This window comes from Dipodomys merriami, unplaced genomic scaffold (genome assembly GCF_024711535.1).
Source record: "Dipodomys merriami isolate MVZ:Mamm:240054 unplaced genomic scaffold, mDipMer1.0.p SCAF_7, whole genome shotgun sequence".
NCBI classification, from domain to species: Eukaryota; Metazoa; Chordata; class Mammalia; order Rodentia; family Heteromyidae; genus Dipodomys; species Dipodomys merriami.
This window is the reverse complement of record NW_027206290.1, coordinates 41,226,581-41,239,869: the sequence shown is the minus strand read 5'-3', so window position 1 is coordinate 41,239,869 and position 13,289 is coordinate 41,226,581. Positions and strand designations below refer to the sequence as shown.

Sequence of the window (13,289 nt, the reverse complement as noted above, 5' to 3'; positions counted from 1 at the left end):
GGGTAGCTTTGAGCTCTATTTTCAGCCACTTAAGAAAACAAAACAAAACAAATTAAAAAAAAAATGGCCAGGTGCTGATAGCTTACTACTGTAATCCTAACTAATCAGGAGTCTGAGAGCTAAGGATTTCTGTTGGAAGTCCAAGCTGGAGATTCTTACCTCCAATTAAACACCAAAAGAGCCAGAAGTAGAGCTGGTAGAGGCTAGCTTTGAGCCAAAGAAACTCAGAGACAGAGCCCAGGCCCTGAGTTCAAGCACCAGGACTGGCACAAGGAAAGGGGGAAAAAAGCAGCTCTGGGGAAATTTGAATTAGGAGTCTTGGAGATCACCTGCAATCAACTCTCAATACTTAACATTAAAATTTATAGCTCAAGAGAAGCTTAGATGGAAGTCTTGTCCAAAGCCACTGAAGTGCTCCAGATATTAATTCTCTTTCCACCAGCATTTCACAGTGTTCCTATGAGTGCTTGCCCTGTGCTTAGATTTTAAGTCAGTTTCCCACCATTCTAAGCACTTAATCTCTCTCAGAGCACACAGCTTGTATTGGGGTCTGTAAGAACTGAAGGACAGACATTCACAAAGCTGGTAAGTGAACTAGCTTGCTTTAACCCTAAGTCTGGCTCCAGGCCCATAGATAATGCTGGCGCTGAAGTCAAGTGAAACTTCACATCCTTCTCTTAGTCTTCATGAAGCTGTCAATAATGAAGTCTATTTAACCAGGGTACTTTGTTTTGTGTTTTGCCACGAAAGCTTTGTTACACAGGGCTTATTAGATCTCATCTTCCCGGTATCTCTAGGAATGACCTGGGAAACACTACTCTGCACTCCATTACCAGTGTGCAAGGAGCCACATGGCCCCTAACTTGGCATCACTCATCGAAGGGCTCAATGAACCTCTGCTGTCCACTGGCTCTGAGGAGAAGGTAAGCAAGGTATGCTACAGGCCAACATAAAGTTCTGAACACATGTGGATGAGGCTGGGAAGTGCGGTGAGCAAGCCTACTGTGCTGGGCATGGTGGGAGGACAGGTGTTATCTCACTAGAAAGGGCTGGTAAGAGCAAGGGCAAAGGTACAGTGGTGGAGGAAGCATGCTGTGGGACGGGGAGGAAGGGCTGGGTTGCTGGAGCAGTGGCAAGAAATGAAGCTGGAGAGGCAGGTGGGGGACAGGTTCTGTAGAGCCCAGAAAGTCACATAAGGAATTTGATTTCTGCTCTGAGAACAATGAGCCAGCCGCTGGAGAGGTATAAGCCACTGGAAAACAGAAGGAGCCAATACAGGCAGAGCAGTTAGGAAGCTACTGTTCAGAGTAGCCTGTACAGCAGTTACAAGTTTGAATAAGGGTGGTAGTGCAATGGAGAAAATGGACACACTGGACATTTAGATGAAATCTCACAGGATGAGACTCATTAAGAGAGGGCTGGGAAGACAGCAGTATCAGTTGCAGACCTTCTCTCTGTAATATACACTCACTTTCCAAATAGAATTGCTTTTTAGTATGTTATGTGGGGCTGTAAATTAATCTACCTTTTACTTAAAGAGGGTGTCACTGTAAGTGTCACTTGAATTCATAATCTTCCTGCCTCAGCCTACTGACAGTACACGTGTGCACCACCATCCCCAGTCTTTTGATGTAAAAAAGTAGTATTTAATAACCTTACAGAATACGTTTCATATACTATATTCATTTACAAACTGCAGTCTTAGCCAAATTATTTCAACCTTTGAGGCCTGTAGGTCTTCACTTGTGAAACTGGGGTTAACTCAGTCCTACCCCAGAGGCTCATGAGATAAGATGCAAGATACACTGTGAGCTTACATTGCCACCAGTATTAAACACCTGTAAAGGTGGCATCATCTTCTCACCTCAGCCTCCTCACTCAGCTTGCTATTGTTCCAACTAACCCTGCTCTGTAAGCTGGGCAGTCACTTGTGCCATGCACTGTGCAGCAGCAAATTACAGAAATGAGAAACTTGCAAGCAAGCTAGGTCCTGAAGGCTCAGGCCCATATAACCCTACTTGGAAGTCTGAGATCTGAGGATCAGGGGTCAAACCCAGCTTGGCAGTCCATGAGATTTGTATCTCTAATCACCAAAAAGCTAGAAGTGGAGCTGTGACTCAAGTGGTAGAGCACTAGCACTGAACAAAAAAACCCATGCACATTATCCAGGCCCTGAGTTGAAGCCCCAGGACTGCTCTGTGTGTGTGTGTGTGTGTGTGCGCACGCACACACACACACACACAAACACAGAAAAGAAACAAACAAAAACAGCAATGAAAGACTTGCCCTTCCCACCAACCAGCAATATGTCACTGTGCTATTGTGTCCTCTTGTTTTAGAATAGTGATAGGAGTGAGGAATCATACTGTACCTAAAAGCGGTGGCCCCAGGAGCACAGGGCAGCATTCCACGATGGTCACCAAGCCCACAGCGCTGGAGAACCTCTGGGGTCCGACGAGGTCCATCAGTGTTTCAAACAATACAGAGCTGAGCCACCCAAAGGCAAAGCCAAAGAATCCCGCATAGATACAGAACCCAAGATAGCTGTTGGATAAAGGTGCTAACAAGTGACACACTCCATTGGCAACAACAGAAGCAGCGAAGAAATACTGGACTCGAGGTCTTATCCACTTTGTATTGGCCACAAGTCCCATGGAAGGCCTGGCAACCATGTCAACAAAAGCCAGGATGGAAAGAAGGAAAGCTGACTTCTCACTGGAATAGTGCTGACTCTTCCCATAATTACTAAGAAATACCAATGGTGTAAAAAGTCCAAAAAACATGACCACATTTCCAGAAAGATAGAGCAAAAAGCCTCTGTGAGTGAACAGGGACAAGTCTAGGAATTTATTAATTGTTTGGAAGAAGGATCGTTTCTCCTGTTTGGGGTTTCCTCCTATAAGATCTGTATGTGCATCACCTGCACCTATTTTTGCACCAGATTTTCCAGCTTCCTGAAGAGATTCTTTGGACCTAACTTTCTCTACCTCCGCTGGTTTGGGCCCTATGGGTCGCATCAAGGATCCAGCTACACAGCAGTTCAGGAGGAGACTCCCAAGAATTAGGAAGCTTCCTCTCCAGCCAAAGATACCAAAGAAAGCCTGATTGAGAGGAGCCAAGGTAGAGAGGAACACAGGGCTGCCTGCCATGGCCAGTCCATTGGCCAATGGCCGTTTCTTGTAGAAATACTTGCCAATCATAGTCAAAGCCGGATTCAAGTTGAAGGCAAGCCCAAGTCCTAGGGAAAGAGGCAAAAAACAAATTTCTTAACAAAAACTAAAACAAGGGATAATAAAAAGGAGATAAAATTCTCACTCTTAGTTATTAACATTCTAGATATTTGGGTTCTAACCCAGCCTACATAAGGTTCAAAGGTCAGTATGACTGCTAAGTGTAAGCTCTGACTCATGAACCCACCAGTGATGGCTGTTAACCCCTCAGAGAGGTAAAAAGCACTGCGGAGAGCTTTGTGAACCATTTAACACTCAGTGAACTCCCAAGACATATTTTTGTTGTTTTTATTTCAGGGTAACTGTCAAATAACACAATCACCAGGGCTGTTTTAACAATGCAACACTGTTAAGTAGATACTTACCAGTTAAGTAGACATTATCAAGTATATGTAAAGACACAGATTTGCAACAAACTGACCCATTTCACCAAACTATTATTTGTCAGGCTCAAACTGAAATTTTTCTGAGGTCAAAGAACTAAACAACAAATGTTAAATTTGGGGCAAGTCAAGACCCCAAACTGTCAAGATGTCAAGTCCTCCCAAATGAATGCATTAATTCAATCCACGTCTACTAAATATGTCAGTTACTTCTGTGAAGTAAAATGACTTTCAAATATGGGTGTTTCCAAAGTTTTAGTGATAGAGGGAAAGACAGGACCAATTACATCAGATATTTAAAGAGCTTTATAAAAGTTGTTATTCAACAGTGTGGCCCTGCTTCAGAGACAGGTAAAACTGTCCAGGGAGTCCAAGAACGGATGTGAGGTATTCACAATTATCAAGATATACACAATTATTTAATATAAGATACAGTGGCATTCTAGATTAAAGGAGAAAATAGTTAATTTAATTACTCTATAAATAGTGTTAGAAAGAAATATGCAAAATGCTTCTTAGATGTTCTTCCTGACCACTGCTCAAAAATGCATTTAACCAGGCAAGGTTACATGCCTTAATTCTAGGACTCAGGAAGTTGAGGTAGAAGAATGGCCAGATAAAGGCCAGCCTGTGCTACACAGCAATAAAAAGTTCAAACAATCAAAACTGCATCTTATTCCAACAAATAATAATAAATTACAATGTAAAACCGTTCTTTACATATACATAGCCACAAACATGACAAACATTAAACTATTTACCTTCCCAGTAGTCAAAGAGCAAATTAAAAACACACACACACAGATGTTACTTGTCATCTGTTCATTTGGCAATAATTAAAAAGTAAAAATTCAACCTGTTGTTGGCAATGATACCCTCTCATATATTACAGGAGGACAAATGAATACAACTTTTTTTTTTTGGAGGACAATTTAGTATCACTTATTTAACACAGAGACACAAGAAGCTGGTACCAGGGGCTCATGCCTGTAATCTTAGCTATTCAAAAGGCTTAGTCTGAGGATTGCAGTTCAAAGCCAGCCCCGGCAGGAAAAGTCTGTGAGACTCTTACCTCCAATTAAACACCAAAAAAAATTGGAAGTAGACCTGTGGCTTAAGTAGTGGAACACTAGTCAAGCACAAAAGCTCAGGGACAGTGCTTAGACCCTGAGTTCAAGCCCCAGGACTGGCACAAAGCAACAACAACATAAAGGCTAGGAATGTAGCTCAATATTAGAGCTCTTTCCAAGACCCTGAGATCCATTGCAAGCACGAACAAAAAAGGGAAAAAAAACCATAGCAGTTCCCTAAACAGCCAATTAATCAAAATGAAATTATTGTATCAATAAACCTGACATTTGTTATGCATCAAAATACTCAATGATATGGAAAGATGTTCATAATACATTAACTATAAAATGGTAACATACATCAGAATGTAAACAGCAGTATTCCTGAGACTATGAAATAATGAGTTATATTTAGTTATAATACTCATTAGCAGTCCATCTCTTTGATTTGGTAATTAAAAACAAAGAGCAGGAGCTGGGTACCAGTGGCTCATACCTATAATACTAGCTACTCAACAGGCTGAGATCTGAGGATCACAGTTCAAAGCCAGCCTGAACAGGAAAGTCTGTGAGACTCTTATCTCCAATGAACGACTCAGAAAAAGCTGGAAGTAGTGCTGTGGCTCAAGTGGTAGAGTGCTAGATTTGAGCAAATTAAGTTCAGGGATAGCACCCAATTCCAGAGTTCAAGCCCCAGGACCACCACAAAACAAGGAGTAGAGAGGATTATCAGTGGGGCTGGGAAGGTGGCTCAGTGGTAGAGCGCTTGCCTTGTATGCATGAGGCCCTGGGTTCGATTCCTCACCACCACAAAAGCAGAAAAAAAAAGCCGGAAGTGGCGCTGTGGCTCAAGTGGTAGAGAGCAAGCCTTGAGCTTAAGAGCCGAGGGACAGCACCCAGGCCCCATGACCAGACCCCCCCCCAAAAAAAAGAGAGGATTATCAATAATATCCTTTGTCTCTCAAAAGTTTTAATGAAAGTATTATATAAAATCCTGGTTTCTGTTTAATATGCTGTTCTATTCCTACTTTCATTCTTGGGAGGAAAAGGTAAGGAGAAAGAAGATAACCAATGACCACCTTTCAACAAGTCACAGAAATTTTTGTCTACCAGCACTATCTAAGGTAGGGAAGGGAAGAGAGAGATGTGAGGGGTAGGGGTGTGAACTTAAGTCAGGAGCTCTACCACTTGAGCCACATCCCCTGCCAATGTCCATTCTTCAGACAAAGGATACAATCAACTTTTCTTTCAATTCATTCAACAATAAAATGGTATTTACTAAATGAGAGTTCTTTCCAAGTTTGCCTTTCTAGTAGTTCTGATTCAAATGATTATCATATCATTCCATAAGGAAAATATCTGAAAGCTTAATGTAGGTGAATCCAAACAGCCAGCAATAAAGTGAATGCATCAAAATGAATTAGTAGCAACATACCTCCAATGACTCCAATACACAAGTAAAGCTCCTGCACAGTGTTACAGAAAGAAGCAGCAATCAAACCACAGCCAGACAAGCATCCACCAGCAATCATGACTGGGCGGCTGCCGTATTTATTCACTAGGACACTGCTGACAGGACCTAGGAGAGAGTGAACAATTTAGTAACATAAAGGAACCTCAATATTATGTTTGTATAAGGTATGAATGATTAAATGACAAGTTTTCTAAAATAAATGAAAGGTAATAGCAAAAACATTGCCTTGCCGGGTGCCAGTGGTTTACGCATGGAATCCTAGCTACTCAGGAGGCTGAGATCTGAAGATCTCAGTTCAAAGTCAGCCCAGGCAGGAAAGTCTGTGAGATTGTTATCTCCAATAAACCACCAGAAAACCAGAAGTGGCGCTGTGGCTCAAGCAGTAGAGCAGGGACAGCGCCCAAGCCCAGAGTTCAAACCCAAAACCGACCCCCCCTCCAAAAAAAAAAAAAAATTGCCTTTTATTTTTCCTGGTCAGTCATAGGGCTTTAACAAGCCTGGGCACTGTGCCTGATCTCTTTAGCTCAATGCTAGCACTCTACCACTTTGAGTCACAGCACCACTTATGGTTTTCTGTTGGATAACTGGAGATAACAATCTCACAGACTTTCTTGCACAGCCCCCCTCACCCGCCCCCCTCACCCCACCCACCCCACCCCCCGCTGGCTGGCTGGCTTTGAACTGTGATCCTCAGATCTAAGCAGCTTGGGTTACAGGCATGAGACACCAGCACCCAGCTAAAAAAAAATTGTATTTGTCAATCGTGGGTCTTGAACTCAGGGCCTGGGTGCTGTCCCCAAGCCTTTTTGCTCAAGGCTAGTGCTAGTACCACTTTGAGCCACAGCTCCACTTCCAAAAACATTGCTTTTTGTGTAGTTGTGATGTTTCAAACTTAAATGTACATGTCCCAAATCTCCAAATACTGAATAGAATGTTATGTTCACCTCTAAGGCAAGACAGCATGGCAACAGGATGTTCATAGGGCACATCACCTAGCTTGGATATGACTAATACCTTAATCCTCTACCAAAGTCTACCAAGTAGCTGGGACTATAAGACTACATACTTGGCTGTTTTAGTTTCTGAACAGACCTACAGCTATAATTAAATGTATGAATACTTCTGAGTAAGTATTACTGTATTTCATGATATAAGTACTACTGTGTTTCCTGATAGCAGTACTGTGAAAAATGCTTGCAAAAGGCTAAGTCAGATAATAATCAATATATATTTGGTTCTAACTCAATAGGAAATGAAATAATAGGTTATCCAAATAACCAGATTAAATTTCCTCAGCTAGATGAATATGTACAATAGAACAAAACAAAGAAAACCATTTTCTACTTTTTCTTTCTTTCTTTTTTGGTCAGTTGTGGGGCTTGAACTCTAGGGTTGGGCACTGTCCCTGTGCTGCTCAGGGCGAACGTTCTACCGCTTGAACCATAGCGCCACTTCTGGTTTTCTAGTGGTTTATTGGAGATAAGAGTCTCATGGACTTTCCTGCCCGGGCTGGCTTTGAACTAAGATCCTCAGATCTCAGTCTCCAGAGTAGCTAGGATTACAGGCATGAGCCACCAGCATCTGGCTTACTACTTTTTCTTGAATGTGAAAAAAACCAAATGAAAAAAAATATCATAAAAGCCATGAAAAGATCTTATAGATCCATTTTCTACTACAAAAATTGTTAGGCAAGTGTTCTACAACTGAACTAAGTTCCTAGGTCTGTAATACAACTCTAATATAAATAATATTATCCTTATGTGGTCCATAAGCAAGTTTGCTGAATTTCAACACCATTATGTGAAATGTCTCTCTAACCTTCCCATGGTTTTGACAGATTCCTTGTCCTAAGTGAAGAAAAATCCCAAAAAACAATTTATTTGGCTAGCTGCAAATTGAGTTACACTAACTGCATTTCACTCATCCATATTTATAAAACTGTTTCATAGCTCATGGACATGATCTTGTGGAAATGATACTTTGTAATCTAACTGCTTGGGAACAAAAGATACAAAGAAAGACTGATGGTGGAATTTGTGAAGTCACAAAGCTTATAAGAGCTGCATTCACATCCAACTTATTTTCCATCACTATACATCCTGCATATTTTTAGAATCAAGTTATAAAGTACAAGATACACTTTTCTCTTTTATTAACACTGTACATTCTTGCCTTCCTGTTTATTTCTGTACTTACTTCCCTCGAACACAGTAAGTCTACCCTTTAAAACATACATTAAATGCACATATTTAGAATATACTAATAATCATATGATGATATATTTCATTCTCAAAAATTCTCATACACACTGAAAACAATTCCATTCAAAATGTATGCATTGAGTGCTTGCCTGGCATGGGCAAGCTTTGGGCTCAATCCTAAGTACAAACCGCAGTGCCCCTCCCCCATACTTCTGTATATTCAAACCTAGCCCCCAAAGAAAAATATTAAGAGCTAAGGCCTCTGCCTCGAAAACTGGTGTCTTTACAAGAGGGTCAGGTCAGGGAGCCTCTTGCCTCTCCTGCTGTGTGAAGCAGCAGCTAGGAGCCACCTAATAAAAAACAAGCTCTCACCAGATGCCAACAGACTGTTACAGTCACTTCATGAAAGCATGAATTGCAAATAATTTGAAAATCTTGAGTTTACAGCTTATAAGATCAAGGAACATTGAAATAGATCAATTTTTTCATATAATTTAGTCGTGAAAAATTTTTTTTTGGGGGGGAGGGGTCCGGTCATGGGGCCTGAACTTTGGGCCTGAGCGCTGTCCCTCAGCTCTTCAGCTCAAGGCTAGCGCTCTACCACTTGAGCCACAGCACCACTTCCGGCTTTTTTCTTTTTGCTTATGTGGTGCTGAGGAATGGAACCCAGGGCCTCCTGCATGCAAGGCAAGCGCTCTACCACTGAGCCATCTTCCCAGCCCCTGAAATTTTATATAGATAGAACAAAGATCAATGCTATTACTGTTGACTCTGTGAAGTTTAAGTTAGTGAAATAAACTTACAAATATTTGAAATTCCAAACTAGGAATATAGAAACAGTCTGGAACTGAAAGATGTAAATGTATACTTCCAAGTTACAAAAACATAAACAGTAACATTAAAATGCATTCTACATATAAACTGATAATAGAATTAAAACCCCTAGGTATAATTACTTAAAAATAAAAGAAAACCAGGCATCTAAAATCTTCCCCACCCCAATAATCTATTATATTCTAACAAATATGCAGTATGACTCAAGAAAAATGTAACCTAACCATTCATACTTCAAAATACACTACTGTTCAGAGTGCAGTCTAGGTGCACAAGTTAAACCATTAGGAAAGCTATAAAGTAATGAAAATTGTTAGAATTTAGAAAGCAATCAAAACAAAATAACCCATGTAATAAAAATTCTTCCACAAAGCTCATGATAGGCAATCTGTCCTTCAGTTATTTCAGGAAGGTTGGCCTTAATTAGCTTTCACTAGAAATAGAAAGAGGCAAGTTTAGAGGTCTATTATTTAGAAATGTGTTAATTATCTCATTAACTGGGTGAGGACAAAGAATTGTTTCCCCAAAGGAGGGTATCATGCACATTTAGCACAACTGACTTTTAATGCAAAATCCAGGGGGCTCCCAAGCACTTTAGCAACTTAGAATTTTTCTGCTCTGAACACCTGGGCTACATCCAGATAATGTTTATACCAACTTTTCAAGCCACCCGTGTCAAAATCTAACTAGAAATCCTAACAGGTTGGAGTTTAAAAACTGCTACCTTTCCAAAGTCTCTCTTGATTTCTTTGAACTTATTTTAAAATAATTAATGCAATTCAGTACCTATATTCTTTTAAAATGTGTTTAGTACACAAAATAGGGCTTTGTTCAAAATGTAAAAGGCACAGAAAGATACCCAATTGAAAATTAGTCTTAAAGCCGGGCACCAGTGACTCACGCCTGTAATCCTAGCTACTCAGGAGCCTGAGATCTGAGAATCGCAGTTCAAAGCCAGCCTGGGCACTAACATCCCTGAGACTCTTACCTCCAATATTAAACCCCAGAAAACCGCAAGTGGCATTGTGGCTCAAGTGGTAGAGCACTTGCCTTGAGCTGAAGAGGTGAGGGACAGCACCCAGACCCAGAGTTCAAGCCCCAGGACCGACCAAAAAAAAGACCAAAAAAAACTGCTGTTGCTACACATTTCGTGATTCTCATTACCTGTTTTTCTCTAATGTATCATTTGCTTACTTCAATAATGATTTCAACTATGTATTTCTCAAAAGTTTCTCAAAGTCAGAATTTACGTTCTCTATGATTTACGACATGTATACCCATGGTCTCAGTACATAACAGTTGAATATGCTACCAGTTTAGCAGCCTAAGGCTAGGCAATTCACGCCAAAATGTAGAATATTTATATTGGCTATTAAAGAGCTACATGTAGGTGTAATATGAGACATTAAATAAACACCAAAACAAGATTAACAGAAGAGAAAGTTTGCCTAATAAGACAATGAGACACTGTCAACTCCAGTTAACAAAAACACTTTAGAATTCCTGTTACCTAAGCAAATATGTACTTGCTTAGTATTACTGCAGATTTAACTTTTACATGTTTGCTGTGATTTCATGTCAAGGTGAAATAACTATTTTAAGAGATAATGATACAACAAATTTAAAATGCAGTTCATGTGCTTTCAATATTCAACAATATCACAAGGAACAAGTGCAGGTTTTATTTAGTGAAAGATTTTTCCCAGGATACTGAACTCTTTTTTTTTTTTTTTTTTTTTTGTCGGTCGTGGGGCTTGAACTCTGGGCCTGGGTGCTGTCCTTCAGCTCTTCAGCTCAAAGCGAACGCTCTACCACTTAAGCTACAGTGCCACTTCCGGTTTTCTGGTGGTTTATTGGAGATAGGAGTCTCACGGTTTCTCCTGCCCGGGCTGGCTTTGAACCGCGATCCTGAGATCTCAGCCTGCTGAGTAGCTAGGATTACAGGCATGAGCCACCAGCGCCCGGCACTGAACTCTTTAGGATGTCTGATTGACTTTAATTTTTCCAACTTCAAAATTTAATCTACATTTATGGTTCCATTTAAAGGTTCTTATCAGAGAGCAAGAAAAAGCAGCTGTGCTTGCATCACTTTTATGAATGCTTCAGTTGGTCCAATCAGGACTTCAACGCTTCACAGTCTAACAAAGGGAGTAGGAGTTGCCATTGTTATCAGGAATAAAAACCAGTTTGTATCAGGAATACACACACAAAAACTTCAAGAAGTAACATTTTAAAACATTAAAGAACCTTAAAAGAGAAGTTATCTGAACTTAAAGAGCAAGCCTTAGTGAGCACTTACCTCCAGCATACATAACAGCTAGCATGATGGAGGAGATCCAGGACACTTCACTGGTGGTAGCACTGAATATACCTTCAATTTCTTTGAAGAAGACAGTGATGGATTTGGGAAATGCATATGAGAAGCCAATGGAAATGAATGCTCCAACTACTACTGCCCATCCCCAGCCTCCATCTGGGGGGGTATATCCAACGGGTCCTCCAATTGCAGGTGGCATTTTAAGTGTAGATAGATTCCAAAATACTGCTCAAATGCAAGTATCTGAAAGACATAAAAATGACACAGGATTAGCCGGGCACTAGTGGTTCATGCCTATAATCTTAGCTACTCACGAGGCTGAGATCTGAGGATCGCAGTTTGAAACCAGCCTGGGCAGGAAAAGTCTGTGAGACTATCTCCAATCAACCACCAGAAAAGCCAGAAGTGAAGCTGTGACTCAGCACAGAGCCCAGACTTTGCGTTCAAGCCCATGATTGGGGGGTAAGTATGGGACAGCAGCATAGTATGTCAACAATGAAAACAACCCCATCAAACCATTTTGTAAAATACTTGTATTTTACCCTTTACCCTTGGTTCTTGGCATAGAGCTCCTAAAGTTCTTGTAATTTCCTGAGTGATAAAGCAAATAGGATTATTTTGCTTGTTTTGTCTTGTCTTGAGAATTTCCCTCAATAGCCCAGGCTAGCTCTGAACTTGCCATATGGCCCAGGCTGGCCGCCTCCTGCTTTAACCTTGGACAGGGACTAGGATTACAACACCTAAGCCACTACACTGGGTTAATCTTCTTCTCTTTTTGTCATGGGGCTTGAACTCGGGGCCTTGGAGCTGTCCCTGAGCTCTTCTTTGCTCAAGGCCAGTGCTCTACCACTCTGAGCCACAACATCACTTTCAGATTTCTGGTGGCTAGTTGGAGGTGAGTCTCACAGACTCTCCTGCCCCAGCTGGCTTTGAACTGAGATCCTCAGATCTAAGCCTCCTAACTGCCAGGATTACAGGCATGAGACACCAGCACCTGGCTCATCTTTTTAATAATACAGTAGATGTGGGTTTTATAAAGAGCTCCTAAATCTGTTTTCTAACAAATTTTTTGTTAGCCCTAACAAGTCTGTTCATCTTACCTGAGCCTTTTATTATTATTTTTACCTCATTTTTGCAATACTAGGCATAGAACCCAGAACCCAGAACCACCAAGCAAGTTCATGCTAATATGGTACCTTAGATTGGAGATATAGAGACCTTCCAGATGGGGCAATTACCAGAATCACCAAGTGACTTCATCCTCACCCATCAACCTCCAAGAAAAAGGTAGAAAGGTGATGGTGGCTGGAAACAAATCTCCATAAACTTTTGAACCTCAGGTGAGGTCCACACATGTACATTTCAGAATTTGGAAGATGGAAAGGTAATGAAAGCAGGGTAACAGCCTAGCTCCATAGGGAGTCACAAAAAGACAACTAACCAACAAACATCCTCTTCACAAGAGATCTGATGAGCTCCCTTGGCTGGTGAGCTCCTAGACATGGAGACTTGTGGGATAGAATGTAGAATCTGAATTTAACTACAGGTACACTGAGTGGATAGTCAGGCACTGTGGCTTGTACCTGTAATCCTAGCTACTCAGGAGGATGAGATCTGAGGATCCCAGTTCCAAGCCAGCCAGGGCAGACAAATCCAATTATCTTAGCTCCAGTTAACCAGCCAAAAGCCAGAAATAGCATAGGTATGGCTCAAGTGGTAGAGTGCCACAAACTAAGAGCAAGTGTGAGAGCTTGCGTCAAAGCCTCAATACCAGCACCAA

At 41.1% G+C, this 13,289-nt stretch overlaps 1 protein-coding gene across 1 annotated transcript in view; it reads right to left on the bottom strand.

The window, feature by feature from the left end:
* LOC138816604 (monocarboxylate transporter 1) overlaps positions 1-13,289 on the bottom strand; it is a 30,832-nt gene that overhangs the window by 2,094 nt on the left and 15,449 nt on the right. Inside the window, exons 2-4 of the mRNA XM_070006478.1 lie at positions 11,492-11,752; positions 6,119-6,262; positions 2,372-3,238 (exon numbers count right to left, since the gene is read on the bottom strand). Of these exons, the coding sequence (XP_069862579.1) occupies positions 2,372-3,238; positions 6,119-6,262; positions 11,492-11,708 (1,228 nt within the window). The 5' untranslated portion in view covers positions 11,709-11,752. The remainder of the gene's footprint in view (positions 1-2,371; positions 3,239-6,118; positions 6,263-11,491; positions 11,753-13,289) is intronic.